Source organism: Pteropus medius, unplaced genomic scaffold (genome assembly GCF_902729225.1).
Source record: "Pteropus medius unplaced genomic scaffold, Ma_sr-lr_union100, whole genome shotgun sequence".
In the NCBI taxonomy this organism is placed as follows: Eukaryota; Metazoa; Chordata; class Mammalia; order Chiroptera; family Pteropodidae; genus Pteropus; species Pteropus medius.
The window spans coordinates 32939541-32956409 of record NW_024354875.1 but is presented as its reverse complement, the minus strand read 5'-3'; the positions used below and the strand labels follow the sequence as shown (position 1 = coordinate 32956409).

The 16869-nt window shown below is 37.9% G+C and overlaps 1 protein-coding gene across 7 annotated transcripts in view; it reads right to left on the bottom strand.

Moving 5' to 3' along the window:
- RAPGEF4 (Rap guanine nucleotide exchange factor 4) overlaps window positions 1-16869 on the bottom strand; it is a 259909-nt gene that overhangs the window by 40176 nt on the left and 202864 nt on the right. For 6 of the 7 annotated variants that reach the window (XM_039855513.1, XM_039855515.1, XM_039855514.1 and 3 more), the window contains 6 exons: window positions 16673-16733; window positions 15128-15204; window positions 14562-14708; window positions 12527-12642; window positions 7227-7315; window positions 3536-3614 (listed from right to left, as the gene is read on the bottom strand). In XM_039855513.1, coding sequence (XP_039711447.1) covers window positions 3536-3614; window positions 7227-7315; window positions 12527-12642; window positions 14562-14708; window positions 15128-15204; window positions 16673-16733 — 569 coding nt within the window. Of the gene's footprint in view, window positions 1-3535; window positions 3615-7226; window positions 7316-12526; window positions 12643-14561; window positions 14709-15127; window positions 15205-16103; window positions 16417-16672; window positions 16734-16869 lie in introns of those variants that run through there. The other variant, XM_039855519.1, reaches the window with a different exon arrangement.

Genomic DNA, 16869 nt, shown 5'->3' with positions numbered 1-16869 from the left:
AACAACAGTAATACCTAGTAGGGTTATAGGCGATTTTAATTTTCTTTTTAGAGACTAATGGAAGATCGAACTGAATTTTAAGTGCAGATTTTAAAAAGATTAAAGAAACTGGAGATGAAAAGTACAGAAATTGAACAAATACAATTTAAAAAACTCATTATAAAGCACTTGTATTCATCAGGTCAAATCATGTCCCAGGCATATCTAATGAATAGAGAGTTTCTCTCATTAGCACATAAAAGCCCTGAAATATTAATGTTAAACAGAGTTCTACCACCTTCCTCTGTGCTAAAAGCAAAATTGGAGGAGACATACAATGTGGATTAAGGACAGAAATAGGTGTCAGTGGCTCAGGGCTCAGATCTTTTCTGTACTAGTAATTACCTTTCTCTGAGCAAATCATAATTTTTCATTATCCTAGTTTATTGACTTGGAAAAAGAGCAGTGAAAATACTGACTTCTTCATAGGGCTGCTGTGAAAAGTCACATACTAAGTACTTTGAAAACACTCAGCCAAAGCAACTCACTTTAATGTGGGCGCTTTAATGGAACGTGGTTAAGTAGTTTAATATCCCTACATTGCATGTTAAAAACATGGGGGTTAACCCACTTGTTCAGTTTTATATAACATCTCCCTGTTGCTTGTGTATGTGGTGTCGTGCAGTTTATGTGCCTTTGTTGTTTTTGCCTGCCCATTATGTATTTCTCCACTTTCTCTGTTTTTCTTTATAGGCAGTCTCTGTCCAGTAAAGTGCTTTGCCTTCCCTTGACCAAGATGTCAGCAGTGACCTAAACTAGGCCAGCTAGACCCTCCTTCCTGGGGATGTGGGAATGAGGTGAGGGCCCAGGATGCTTGGAGCAAGCAGATTTACTCCACAAGCAGAGCCTTGGAGTTTGCTGCCCTCACAGCCCCTTTCTAAAGCCTGGGCACTCCAAGAATTCCTTCAATTTTGAGTTACCCCACGTTTTCTGATAAATTCCTTTATTCCTTAAGTCAGTCACAGTTGGTTTATGTTACTTATGGCCAAAAAAATTTAGCTTATGTAAGGAGCCTATATAACATCTCCCCAGAGGAAAAGGGACTAAAAATTGATTCCTCAGCTTAATATAGAAGCACTAACACATACATGACCTTCAGGGACGGAGCCCTTTCCATTTGCTTGCCTGCAGCAGGATAAGCTCCCAGCCTCCCTGGCATGCCCTTCCTAGACATTACAGAACAGTAATTCTTGTTTGAGGCTCTTATTCTCAGTGTCTAAGGACCAGACTTATGCTATCCAATATGGTAGCCACTAGCTGCATGTGACTATTTAAATTTAAATTAATGAAAATTAAATAAAATTAAAAATTCAGTTCCTCCATCATAGTAGACAATTTCAAGGCTAGTAGCTACTGGGTTAGCCCAGATATAGAACATTTCCATTATTGAAAGTGTTCTATCGGACACTTCATTTATTTAGTTTCAACAAATTAGGCCTACTTTGGTTTTAGCCACCTGAATCGTGCAATATATTGTGAAGAAATGTTCTTAAAGGATAAGCTTTTAAAAAAATAAATTGTAAAGGAAAAAAACTGACACACCCTAGGCTCAGAATCCTGAGACCTGGATGAATCATGGCTCTGCCACTTGCCTTGGGCACGTCACGCCATTTTTTTGAACTTTAAAATTTTCATTTGTGAAATAAAGCTAATACTAACCCAATACACTCCTGTAAAGATAAGTGGTATAATACAGGCTAATGCTTTTAGCTTGGCACCTGATGCACAGAGAATTCATTCCAAATAGAAGAGTGAAGAGAATCTAGGTTCCTATAGGACCAGGTGTGAAGAAGGTGGTCTGAGGGCACTAGGTGGTGTAGATGATGTCTGGTCATCCTAGATTCCCTCCATCTACTGAAAAAATAATTAGGATTGGATACACAGGTTTCTCTTGTTCACTTTCCTGTCTTCTCTTCCTCCCCCAACAACAATACTGCCATATCTCTCACCTTCTGACCTGGGATGGCATGGGCTTTGGTCCAGGAGCCTTTATCTTAAGAACAGAGGTCAGTGATATGGATGTTCTCAATCGCTCTGAAGGAGAACAAGCTAATAAATGAAAAAGTCAGAATTTGAAAAACAAAAAACAAAAAACGAAACAACAACAACAACAAAAAGTATAAGCTTAGTGTTTGGGGCTCGAGTTGCAAAGATGATATGACGTGGTCCACTGTACTCTCTCTCACTCTGCTTTTAGATTTGTTTGCTTTAAAGCTTATCAACGTGCTGTTGAAAAAATAAGTCTAAACTCAATGGTGCTTTTTTTTTTTTCTCAACAAATCTCAAAGGTCTAATAATGATTAACTTGTATGGAGTTAAAAGGAGACAAAGAGATCCTGAATATGTTCATTTTACTTGAGAAAAATTGAACGTGAGCCAGAAAGGATATATAACATACATAAGTCTCATTAAGCTGCTTTTACATGGAAAGATAGTTCCCAGGCAAATAAACACCCAAATCTCATTCCTGCAGCTCCCTCTGAATAACACATTCAACTCAAATCTCCTATCCTCACACATTCTGTTGACTTCAAAGAGAATTATGGATGAACAAGAAAATGAGAATCAGGTGGGGCAATTATAATTTTGAAAAAGGAAAACACTCCAACATTGATTGTATTGCTCAGAAAAAAAGAAAGCTATTCTCCTTTAATATATTTAACTGCTCACAAAAGGCCAAAGTGCTTTTTGGGTCTAAATTTCTGTTGCTTTAAAAATAAAGCAGAATTGGAAAATATACTTTTACATGCCCCCCCCCCAAATTTGAGAGTGTGATTCATTAATAACATTTACTTCTTTTATTCAACTTACATTTTTTGAATGTTTCCAGACATTGTATATCAATTGGTCAGTTCAATAGACTATTGAAAAGCTTCCCAAAAGAACTGCCATTAGAATTTCAAGTTTTGTATCTTTTATTTAAGTCAATAAATAGTCAGTGATAATAAAAATAGCAACAAAGGAATAAATTTTGATATCTAGAGGGGAGGATGGACGAGGATGAATGTAAAAGGTACCCTACAGTGATCACTTGTCTTTTTTCAGAGGTCTGATTAATACTACAGTTTAGAGGAAGAACACAAGTAGATAACTCAATGTGCCAGGCATCCTGACAGAGGTATGAAGTCTGTCTCCTAGGTTAGGGAACTACCCTTAATCTACCCTTAATAATACTCCCAGATTCTTCTCCATAACTTTCTCTAGCCTATCTCCAGTATGTGTATTTTTAACCAGTATCACCTTCCTGAGGTAACTTGGCTCACATTTCTCTACACAGGTAACAAAGAAGAAATCTTTGTACATGGGACAGCAAAACCATGCCAGGGTAAGATGGAGTCTGTGCTGGGGAAAGCTGCTGACATTTCAGTGTTAGACAGGGTACGAAGCACAACTGTGTCTAGGCTATGACTTACCTTCAGAGCATGGGATAAGATAATGGCCATGTATATGTGGGGTGTCTTCAAGACAATAGAGACTTTTCACAACAAAAGGATATTGGGCCACCAGGGCTGGGCAAAGCTGGGTATTTGGCATAAAAACACAGTGCATCATAACAAAGTCATTTAAAATAGAATCTGCAGGGGGGAAAATGCAAAGCAGAAAAGGAAATTATATTCTCGTAGACATATTTAGATAAGCAAGAGTATCTATTCATTGGTTCTTGACCAATGGTTCTGATACATTGGCTTGCTTTTACTGTACATAGAAGCACTTCACATAAAAATGATTTTATACACATGTATATATATTTAAAGAGCCACCCATGGATAGCACCATGTATGTAGAATTAAAACATTGTCATTTCTTTTTCAACTTTACACCATGTCTTTTGTCAATATCGTTTTCTCTCTTTTTGACTTCTTATTTCCAGAGGGAGCAATGAAGGGTGAGAGGATGATGGAATTGCAGAAAAAGGAGGTGGTAAGAGCAGAGAATTGGTGAGGGAAACAAAAGAAGAGAAAAAAAGAAGAAAAGATAAAGGCTGTGAGAAGCAACTGAAGCAAAACAAAGCTCTTCAGTAGATTAAAATGGTGAATGTCTTATATTTGAAGCTATTTTGTCGATAGGTAAGCAGGGAGAAGGGAAATCAGGCAAGTCCTGGAGATAAGCTTCATTTGCCTCACTTTGAATTCATGTTAGTGCTTCATTGCAAAGACAGCACTATCCAGTCAGCATTGGTGGGAAAGCATGCAAAGACAGATCTAAAACCCGTAGGAGATGCCCATTGAAACTTGGAATCCAAAATGCTATAGGGATTTTCAATTAAAAAATAAACTACACTGGCTGAGATTTGTGAAACCCATGTAACTTTTCAAATAGAAAATGGTGATAAATATGAAAAATTTAACTATATAAATTAGATAAGCATTAACGTCTTTTAAATCAATTTATATTGGTAATGCTGGAGTCAGTGACTAAAGGTTTAACCATTATACTCACTTTTAAAAACAATTTAGATATAATTGACATATCACATTATGTAAGTTTAAGGTATTGATCACAGCGAATTGATTTAATTCATTTATATGTTCCAATATGATTACCATCGTGGAGTTAGCTAACAGCCCTATCATATCATATAATACCATTATACTCACTTAAATATAAGGGATGAGTATAATCTCAAGCTGTCATTCTGTCAACATTTGGTGTTACCACTCATTTCACTCACACTACACTGAACCTGAGAAGTTGAAGAGAAGGTGACAGACAAAAGCTGTTTGAAACTTTGACTTTCTGAAAAAAATTTTGGCTTGCTTAAGTTTAACATCTAGGGTCACCTTGATATGTTTTAGATATTCCGTGAGGACAGGGGAGGTAACGTTTGCTTATAAGACTCCCAGAAGGCCTGTGCTATAGAGCAGTTTACATTTTGCTAAAGCAGAGCTTTCAGTAGGGTGCTCCCAGGCTGAGGAGCCAGCCATTAGCGTGATAACTACCTAGCAACCACATTTCACCATGGCTTTCGTGTTTGCTACTCATATGCAGTAATTTCTCTTGGAAATTCTTGAGAACTGATTTTTAAAAACCATTTCCTACTCAAAATGATTTCCAAAGTCACTTAATGACTAATACTGGTCATAGTCTAGGAAACTAATAGGTCTAAGACTGCAAATAGATGTTTTGGTAAATTAAGAGAATGTACTGTCAAATCCAGAGGTGTTCATTGCTGCAATGTAAACCAGTTTCACTGTCAATTCTGATATTTCTCACTGTATTATAAATCTATAAATACAAGGGTTTCCCACTTTACTACATCTGTGAGTTTCTTATCATGGGCCTCTTATCACATTCTCCTTGCTCAGGTATCTTCGGCCACTCCCCATTGCTTACCTGTGCATTTAAGACCCTCCAAGATCTGTAGTCAAATTCTTAGACCTCATCTTCCTCTCCTTCTCATGGATATGATAGTCCAGCAAAACCAGACTGTTTGATCTCCCTTGTCTGTTTCTAGGTCAGTATTAATGTTGTACCTCAGTATGGAAAGCTTTGTCTCCAATCTATAGTTACTAGACACCAGCCTTCCTTCAGTGCCACTTGAAAGGCTACATTCTCCATGACACTTTGCCTGGTCCCTAAGCCAATCAGTGTTCTTGAAGCACTGACCACATTCTACCTTATGTTCAAGCTATTTGCATACTCCTTTATGTCCTCCAGTAGGACAGGAGAGCAATTTCTTGTTCACATTGCCTAATCTAAAGCATCCAGCTTGGTGCCTGCCAAGAAGATACTCAACAAATATCAAACCAAAAACAACTGCCAGAGATCCTGGCTTTTATATCAACTACTCCCCAATTCATTTGCTATGTAAAAAAAGAAATATCTCAGATAATCTATTTATAAAATGAGAAACTAAAATTAGAAGATAAAATAAGAAGTAAATCAGTGCTAAAATTCTTTTAGGAGGTATATAATTTCACCTGGAGTATACTGAAAAAGTGATGGAAATAGACTTTGAACTATCAGTAGTTTCTTTAGATAAATCTCTGAACTTCTTTCAGAGAGAAATCTTCTTCTGTAGAGTTCAGTGTACTTAAATTATTAACCCATTATTCTGAGACACAGACCAGTGGCATAGTATATATATATATATATATATATATATATATATATATATATATATATATATATATATATTTAAAGTAGAATGGGAGCTGTTCCAAAGTCATGTACAAGATGGCTCCCAAAGTCGAGGATGATGCCATAATTCTGAATATTTGGTCCACTGGCAAGAGTCATCTCATTCATCCTCAAATATCAGTGTTTTACTTAATAAGACTCATTCACTATGAGGCGGTATTATGAATTAAATTTTGTCCCTCCAAAAAAAAGACATGTTGAAGTCCTAACCTCCCAGGACCTCAGAACATAACCTGATTTGGAAAGAGGGTCTTTTGCAAGTGTCGTCAAGTTAAGTTGAGGTCATTAATACGGACCCTAATCCAACATGAATGGTGTTCCTATAAAAAGAGGAATTTTGGACACAGAGAACATGTGAACACGAAGGCAGAGACAGCGGTGATGCATCTATAAGGCAAGGAGTGGCAAAGATTGCTGGCAAACTATGAGGAGCCAGGAAAGAGGCCGGGAACAGATGCGGCCCTCAGTAAAACCAATCCTCCCGACGCCCTGATCTCAGACTTCCGGCCTCCAGGACTGTGAGACAACACATTTCCACTGTTTGAGCCACCCAGTTTGTCGTACTTTGTTGTAGCAGCTCTAGCAAATTAATACAGGTGGCGTTTATTTACACTCTGAGGCAACCCAAAAATCTACAATCACAGTCAGAATCATTTTATTTCCAGTCGGAGCAAGGTTGTGCCTTTTGTGTAGGCAGCAGCAGATCCTTTATAGAATGAAAATTATAACCTAATAGATGCCTATGGAAGGTGAATTTAAATGATAACAGAAGAGATGTCTGTGGAAGGCTACCCATATGTATGAATGAGACTGAGTCATTTACAAAAGACAGCCAGGATTGGAGCAGACAGAGGACAGTCAGAGGACAGTCAGAAGGATTGCTCCTTGAGTGCACACATAGGGATGCTCTTTTAACGTTAATATGCATAACCCCTTTCTAAAACTGTTTTGGTTACACACGAAGAAAATGAATTCAGGATTTTTATTTTTTTTTACAATGTTCTGCATGGAATTAATGGACACACAAAACCGTTCTGGGTATTTACCTGTTGCTTCATTTAAAGCTGGCTCGAGGCGTATTGTTTCTAGAAAATGCTCTAAAATTTTTTCAGGTGTTCCTGACATCACAGTATACCTAATAAGAAATAAACATATCATTAGCTTTTCAAAAGTGGGCAAATTATTAATAAATAAATAACTATATATCCCCCCCAAATTTTTTTTGAGATCCCAGGGAACCATATTGATTTAACATATGGTCCATAGTCTCCTTATGGTAAGAGAGACCATGCACCTTGCCAAAATCACATAGGAAGACAATGGAAAAACTGCAGATGGAAGTAGTTACTAAAATGTGACTTTTTTCCCTACATGGAACTGAAGTAAATTTCTTGGAGAGTGGCTCTAGCAGGCTGGGAACTAAGTAACTCCAGCCTTGTTCCAAGGGGAATCAAGAGGAACATGTGAATCTCAGGGCAGTTCAGGTCAGGCAGAGGGAGCTGGCAAGGGGAAGTGACTATTAACTAGGTTATCCATATATGGGTTACTTGTAGCAAAATTTCAGTCCCATACTGGATTCCCCTGCCTATTTCTGGAATGCTCTGTCCTTCCCAACTGTACACTGGTATGTGCTTTGTAAATATAGCTAAGAATAAAATAAGAGAAAAGAAAACAAAACCCAAATGAGCAAACAAGAAATCCCAATAGCATCTGAATGGGAAATCAATCAACAACAAAAAATTCGCATAATTAATTTCAATGTCAAATATAAATTATTTGAGGGGGGTGTTGTTATTTCAGAAGATCCATCCATGGAGCTCTACAATCAACTTGGAAGGATTTATTTTTTAAATTGAATATGGATTATTTCAAAGTCATATTCAAGATGATAACAAGACAGTGAATGAAAGTTATAGGAAAAGTATATTAAGCTTATCTAGGGGCTCCTATTCCAACACTCAGACTTGGCTCTTCTGCATTTCACATAAGGTCATGTGACAGGGAAGAAAAACAACAATGGAGATAAAATTCTCTTATGAGTAGAAAGCACTGGTAGAATTCTGCTCCAGAAAAACCTAGATTTCTTTACCTCCTCACCAACACCCTTTTCTTGCCCGTTTGAGACCTTGGAGGAAGTGTGTGGGGATCCCAAGACTATCCCTAACATATTAATCTCAAGGTCTTAACCTCCAGCCTGAGGGAGTGAAGAAAAGGCAATTCAACATATGACCCTTTGCATGTGAAAGTGGAGAGGGAGAATGCATGAAGCAACTCTGGTGTGGAATGAGGAAACAGATACAGCCTACCTGGCAGGCACCATTAGCTAAAACTATTCTGTGAGTGTGTGCAAATGTGTGTGTGCACGTATGACCGAAAGGAAGCCGAAGAGTTAAATCACTGAGGAAATCTGGCTTTGGAGACTAGAGAAGGAGAGGGGAAATAGAAAAAAAATATACTTTAATCTCAAAAGTATGACCCTTTTCTCAAAGTAAAAAAGGTAGAAGACAACGATTTTTCCTCTTGTAGGCGATGAATATTTGAAGAAAAGAGAGGTCTTAGCTATACATGACTTTCAACATTTAAATGGAGAAAATTGCTGAGTTCATTCAATAACTTCTGAAATATATGAAAGGAAGCATCATCTGACCACATAATAAGGACTTGGGGTTGGAAAGGGCACTTGACATCTGTCAAATGTTTACTATGCCCCAGACAACTAGTGGGCACTGAGCAATGTCCTCACGTTTACTCCTGCTAGTTAAATATTATCTTTATTCTGCAGGGGGAGAAACTGCTCTGCAAGGGGAGACATCAGGCACACGGTCACCCAGTTAGTAAATGTGAGATGTCCACCGTGAGACCAGGTCTGGCTTCGGAGCGCAAGCATGTGTCTCTCGTCGTTGCTCTGCCTGCATAGCAAGGAGCTCCAGGTGGAGGTTACACATATATAGGTTAGGTACCTGGAGCTCATTCTGAACAAGAAGTCTGCTGTGCAATGAAAAACTCCCTCTAAAGAAAACCTGTATGCTTGTTTCTGAATATAAGTTTCATTTAAATTAGAGTATAAATGTATTACATAAAAAAACAGTTACTTGTTACTTAGCATGACATGGGGCAGCAGTTGCTAGTAAGCTGCATGCTCTATAGCTGGCTGCATGACTGATAACATCAGTTAGAAATTTGTTCCCTTGTCAAAAGTTTAATTCTGATAGAAGTTTGGCTTCACATTCTGGTGTCCTATGTTTGAACACTCCTTAGCTAGGATATTATGTCTGGTCAAAAAGAATAAAGATCAGAATGGCCTATCACTTCACTCGAGAGAAGTAGTCTCTAAATTCTGCCCTCTGGTCACTCTCAGACAGCGGGGATCTTTCTTTTGCTACCAAAGGCTCCCTCTACTGGTACAGCTGTGGTAGCCGCCTTACACATCCTCTCCCTCTTCTCAGCTCTGCAGAACGCTGTTCGCGTGTTGACATTTCTTTTAGGGCAGGGGACTCTTACGAGGGAAGGCCAGGGAGCTTCTGGCCAGACACAGCCTCTGTGGTCTTGCAGCTCTGAGTTTGGCTGAAATATCACATTATTGCTTTGTTTCAGGTTGGCCACTGCCAGGCACCTACTGCTTAACTTTTGTTTAAACAAAAAGATTTGAAGATCAGACAGTATGGCTCTTCTTAGTTTATTGCACGAAGGGGCTACTCTAGTCCAAATTAAAGACAACCCCAATTGGTTACATTATCCAAGCTGTGAGGTTTTAAGCCTGTGACAGAAAATCTTTTCCTAACACCAAATCTGGAAATGAGGAGACTTCCATCTGCACCTAGAACAAAAAAAGAGGTAGTGGTGGGAAGGCCTGAAACAGACAATCTTTCTGCAAACAGGATAGAGTTGAGCAATAGGGTGGCTGATAGTCTAAAGAGAAAGCAACACAGCAACTAAAACAGAAATAGTCATTTCAATTTTTTCTTTCTTACTAAAACCACATAACTACAGATCAGCAGATAATCAATATGGTAAAATTTTGAGGGATCCACACAATTTATCCATCATGAGATATACTGTCTTGCTATTGACATTTTAATACCACTCTCAGAGTTGAGTGGTGTGGACAGAGTCAGGCAGTTTTGAAACTATTCTGTATTTCTCAGGGGAAAAGTGAATAAAAAAAAAAAACATTAATATCAGCACCAACAGCAATACTCTTTGAGCTCAAAAAGGATAATTTTTCAGGAGATAGAAGCCCTAGAGTTTCTTAAATTTTCAGTCTATCCACAGACATGATTGTTGCCATGTTATCAAAGTTATCTAGAATATTGGGCCAAAATTCACTTACATGGTCTCCCCCTTTTGACTCTGGTCTGGCTTGGGAAAGCTCAACAGGGAAAACACCCCTTGAGAGAGTGAGTTTTTATTTTTCAGGGAATCGGTTTTGCATGGTATGTAATTTTGTACTCAATGATATTTCTTAAATGGTGTGCTGTGAACACACACAAGTTTTTGAATTATATAAGAAACTTAAATTGGCCCACAGGACACAAATAAAGAGATATAACAGAAATCAGATCCAGGCCTAAAATAAGTTTAATACACATGGCTTCTCCTTTTCTGTTCCTTTTAGTTTGATTTCATAAAAAAAAAAAAAAATATATATTTGGAAGGTGCTCTGAATGGAAGATGTTGTAACAAGCTTTTCATCAATCTGCCATGCTATGAAGAGGTGAAGGAAGGGGGACTCCAGGGGACCTCTTGGTCAGATGTTTCAAGGTTAAGGGGAATTTTCAAGGCTTCCTTTTTCAGGGAGCAAATTTTTCCCAAAACACTTGAGGTATTATTAAAGAATGCAAATTACCACTATAAAATGGTCTACTTATATTTAACAGCACTGAAGAAACTCATTGGGAGTGTCCCAACCTTCACGTAAAAAATGTTTTCATTCTTGTCCTCCTCTGTGGGCTGGAAGGACTATCAAAAACACTTAAGCAAGAACATTTTCAAGAATGGATAGTAGTAAAAAATAAGAAAATAATAAAGGATTCTGGGTGGTCATTTTATAGGTTCGTAAGTGAATGAATAGTTTTTATCTAGTCCATTTTATGCTAGTCTTTTTGAAATATATCTGTTTGCAATGCTAGGTAGTGTTGAAGATATATACAGTGTTTATGTAACATATTTTGCTATAGTAATCTGTGAGGCTAAAGGAGAAAAGGCATTGAAATTGGTCAAGCTGGACTTGAATCCCAGATCTACCATTATAAGCTTTGTAAATCTTGGGCAAGTAAGTTGCTTCTCTGAGCCTAAATTTTCCCATCTATTGCAAGGAGTTGTAATAAGGGATTACACAAAATATGCAAAATATACTATGGCTAGTCAATAATATATTTCTTTACACTTTCTTTGTAAATATGTTGATTCATTCAGAAGAAAATGTCTGAGCCTGAGGCTTTTAGTCTAAACAAGAAAAATTCATCAGTTATGATGAGTGTCCTGATTAAAGGGAACACCCCACTTACATGGTGAAAAAAGAAAAAGTTACTTGGATGCATTCTTTTTCAACACATTATTTGGTGACATTCTTTCATCTACAGAACTGGTGTTTCTATTATTCTAAGATTTAAAATTAATCTTTATTTTTAAAATGAGATTCGGTAATTTTCTACAATTTCTTAAAGCTACATTTCCTAATTCTCTTGTCCTACCATTCAAATGTGGGTACATTTGATGAAAGTCTCATATATGAAGTTGCAGCGAAAGGTGGATCCGAACATAGATATACTGTAAAGACCCAAGTTAAATAGGGACATGTGCAATGTGAAACAAATACCTTTTTGACATTAGCAGAAATAAGTATGGATGAGGCCAAATAGATACTTCCCTGCTGCAATCAACAAACGGTCTTATATTTGAAATTTGGGATTCCTGTCAAGGCTGCTCATTCTGATAACAAGATGAAAATGCTTCTTGAGAGATCCCACATATGAATTCAAATGCCAAAGGTTCTCATTACCTAGGGGTCTGCAAATCCTTTGAGCTGCTTGGCATTCCTACTTCCATTGTTCTCTCCGATGCCTTCTGTTCCGAAGCTATTACGATTGAACACTGTATACAGACTGCGTTTTTAGAGTAGGGGAATATTTTCCCCAGAATTACTCTAGGCAGCACCAAGCTCAACATAGTGCCAGAAATGGATACATTATACTCCACAAAATGTGTGATTAGTCAATAGAGAGAAAAAAGTCACACACACTGCTATCTTCCACAAAAAAAGGAGAACATGCTATTGTAGAAATGATGATACCATGTGAAAAGGTTAATCATAGTCTGGCAATTGCAGTGTTGGATGCAAACCTACTTTTGCTGAGGCTGTGAGTTTCCTTGATTAGGAGCCCTGTTCCCTGCTGGGACCTTCTCCAGCACCAAGACATCTTGGTCATGTTCTTTAAGTCTGACTGTATTTGCTTCAACGTCCTGCAAATACAAATTACACCACATACAGATGCTGCCATTTTCTCAGACAATGAAAAAAATTTCAAATGCTTCAGAAACTCATTTGGCGCTTGTGATGCTAATTGTTGCATCTACAAATTAAGTCATTTTCAAAGTCAAGGGCTGGAACGGTCAGAGAGAGGACCAGAATGGTTTGAGGCATATGGTTTTAAAGCTCTGCTCTTACCCCAGATTCAGAAAATCAGCAGAGTGGAGAGGAGGGTGGTCATGCTCTGAGAAACCTTTGGGGGAGGGTGGTATAGCGGGAAGACAGAGGAGCAAAGCCTTTATTCTTTATAAAAATACGTGACAAAAAAAAAATGAGGCAAACTCAGCTTCGGCAAAGTTCTTTCACTCTGATTTTCTTCTGAGGGTATTTAGTTTTCTTAGAAGTGGCACTTTTTCTCTCTAATCAAAAGACTTTGTTTATTTTCAAAAAATCAGTTTGAAATAGGTTAAAAACATTTTTCAGTTATTTTGAATAATTTTGTAAATTCAATCTATCATAATGGTCTTAATGCGATTCTTTCAAAGAATTTTTTGGCTGAATGTAAACTCCATGTGTGTAAACTTTAATGCGTTACTAAAGTTTACCTTTATATTTCAATGTCATTTAAAATAATTAATTTAACAAATTTAATATACTTTTTCCTCATCATTTGGTCCTCATTTTAAAAGAGATTAGATAAGAACTGAGTCAAATTCCATATGGTATTTTTTTCTATATTATTCAATGGCATAGTTTTTAATTTAAGTTTCTTTGCATTATGAGAGTATATTCCTAAGACAAACTTTGGTGTCAGAAATTTTGCCACCAAAGGCAAATGCTTAAGTCTGTGTACGGGTAGGTGTCCATACATAAAGAGCAGAGAATGACATTGTAAATCATCATTAAATTATGTCAGATGTAACTGAAAGCACGGACGTTTCATTTAAGACTTTCAGGTAGGATAGAGAAGGATGCTAAAACTGGGAGAGGCAGAGAAGGGAGCCTGCTCTGTAGGCCGTCAGGGGAGAGAACAGAGCAAAGTGATTCTAGAGGGAACATTTCTCTGGGTGAACTCAAGGTAGGCCCAGATGGAGCATGGGACACCTGAGAGGCCAGGGATGATGAGACATTGTCATCATCCCCAGCGGTCCACAATCAGGCCTTTCCAAAGTTGGGTTGTTCCTTCCAAGGGACCAGGGGCTGCATGGTGGGAAAAGACCAGGGACCATCTCTTCTAAACATCACCCATTCTCACAAATACCTTAACAAGCTTGGATTGGGCGCATCTGGAGAGCCAAATTTAAGTGCAATTTCATGATTCCCTTTACCATCCCAATTGTTCTTTATCTACTTGCTGAAGTCTGAAATTCCCTGAGTGTGAATCAATTTGACCTAAAGCACTCGAAATGAAAATGCTTGGTTGGAGTCACCATGACTGATGTTCATTCCCACTAAAATATAATCGAGAGAGTATGTGATGATATGAGAAAGGTTCAGATTTGGGAAGAGATCGGAGGTGGAGACTAAGAAGGTTTAGGATAGAGAAATACATGAGGAGGGAAGGACACAGATTGGAAGCCTAGGATTGCCAAGAGGAACATCTCACACTTTAACATGTGCCAAGGCAGTCCCTCTTTGTCTTCTTTGTCTTCCATTCTTATGGATTGGTTCAGGTGTGTGCAGAGTGTTTGGTCCAGCATAGCACATCACATTTGCAGCTTTACTGGAATATCCCTCAGGACCCCAGAATGCATACCATCACATTGAACATCCCAGGTTTGTGACCAAGATACTTTGTTCCCTGAGCATTTGATAATCACAGTATTACTCAATTAACCCAACACTCAAATCTGCTTATCTGGCAAAAGGCAAAAATGGGATGCCTCTCAGCCACACTTTGTCTTGGACTTACCCTTAGGATCCGGTTGAAATCCTCCTTGTCTACTCTTAAGAAATGGCAATTATCTTCTCGCAAGACGATAGAGGCAGCTCTCGGGGCATCATTTACTAGTGCTAACTTGCCAAAGTCATCGCCTTCATGCAGGGTACAGACTACACCCTGGAGAGAGCAGAACATTCAGATGCAGATGATCCCTGAAATGGAGCAAAGACCCACCCACCTCCCACCACAAGACCGTCTGTATATATAAACGCTGTATATATAAATAGGATGTGCCCAGGGAAACCAAAGGGGAGTTATATAATTAAATTATAATGTTTCATTCTTCTTTCATTGAGTAATATGGGCTATGGCCTAACTTAAACATATACATTATAATCTATAAGGAGATAAGCCCCAGAAAGTTCAATACTAATCTGAGTATAATAATTTAGATAATTTATGATTAGAGATGCTATAGTATCTCTTCTACATCAAATAACAATGTTGTTGCAAGTTTAATTGTAGCACTACATTGTTAATACTTAGAGCCACACTAGTAAATGGAGCATAATAAAAAGAAAAAGATATATCTATACCTTGCCATAAATGACTACATTCACTGATCCTTTTAGAATAATGTACCAGGAGGTACCTTCTTCTCCCTGGTTAAACACTAGATACGAAAAGATGAAAAGACTTATGTCAAGAATAGAAGCACATCAATAGAAATTATAGCTTATCAAATCATCATTTTTAAGTTCCCAGAATCACACATTTATTCCAGAAGAAAAAAATTAGTGGAAAGTATTAACTGATTCAGGTGAAATATTATTTCCTTTTCGATAGAACGTGGAAGGAACAGAAACACTGCTCTGTTTGTTATGCCCGGAAAGATCCGTTTTTACTGGATATCGATTCACCAGAAATCCATTTCATCAAGCAATACACTTTCCCTCACAAGTCATTAAAATTTATTAAACTGTAGAAAATAGTTTTAAAAACTAATCTGACCAGTAATGTGAATTTTGAAAATATGTCATTTATGGATACATATCTACATTTTTAAAAATGTATTTGAATGATAACCACTACAGATAGGGTTGGAGTTTTAATGAAAAGAACAAAAGAGAGGTTGTAAATCATCAGCGATCATAAACATAAAAAAAGTTAAAGCAAACATTTAAACATTCAAGAAAGGAAACTTATTAAAATAAAAATCAGTGTTACAAATATCATTTTTTATGACTGAAAAACATTTCGAAATATGAATTGTATAACTCTTTGCTTTTACAATTCACGTTCCCTGCTTATTTGACTAACACAACTCAGTCTAAAGAAAGAGCGACACTTTTCAAAGAACGTCCTTTGAAACGTTAATGAGTGTCCATCAAAAAAGTGTTCTATGTTACACTCGGTTTAGGAAGTGTCGCTTTAAATGGAGTGAACATTTTTCTTTATTGTAGGTCTTCTGAGAACCTTAACATGCTGATGTGTCTGATTCTCCGAGAGAGACTAGAGAAGGTGGCAGACCGCTAACACTGCTTTTCAAGGACTTCGCGGATTAGTGGTAAGTGCTAGCCTAAATAATTTTGTTCACGTTTATTAATATCAAATTTCAATTTCTTGCTTCCAAATATGATCATCTTGGATTCTGGAGAGATCTTATATATTAGTCCTTTATAAGTATTGGCATCAAAGAAATTCTCTCGGGCTTGGAGCTGATAGTGGAAATGAGAGAAGAAAAAGAAAACAGGAGAGTTTATCATCCTAACTCACAATCGCAAGAGATGAATTTGTTCTCCTAAAACCATAAACCGAAGTGAGGTCATTGCGAAAAGACTCTGCCTGAAGAATGAAACTTCATTCCACCCTCTTTAAACAACATCTTGGGCCAGCAGCTAAGAAGCCAGTGGAGACTCAGCTGGCAAGTACACCCCTGTCTGTACCAGAAAACCACCAGACTGCATAATAACAGACATGTGCTGGGGATGACCACAGCTCCCAGAAAACAAAAGTGCCACAGGATGTCCTGCCAAGTCTGATCCAGGCCCAAGAAAGGGGAGCATTTGCAGCATGCTCCTGTGGCACCTGCTCTCAAGGGGGCTAGCCAGGCGAAATGTCCGATTACAGCTTTCACTTACACACAGTTCCTCCTTTGGCATGAGACTCAAAAATGAGAACACCTGCTAACTCCCGTTTCACCTAGAAGAAAAAGAGAAAGAATAAGGACAGGTCAGATTTGGGGGTGGGGGGAGGGCCATGTTCCCCTTCTGCAGTGCCCACTGTACCCTTCTTTCCACACAGTCATCTCTGACTCAGCTTGCTGCTACTCTCATCT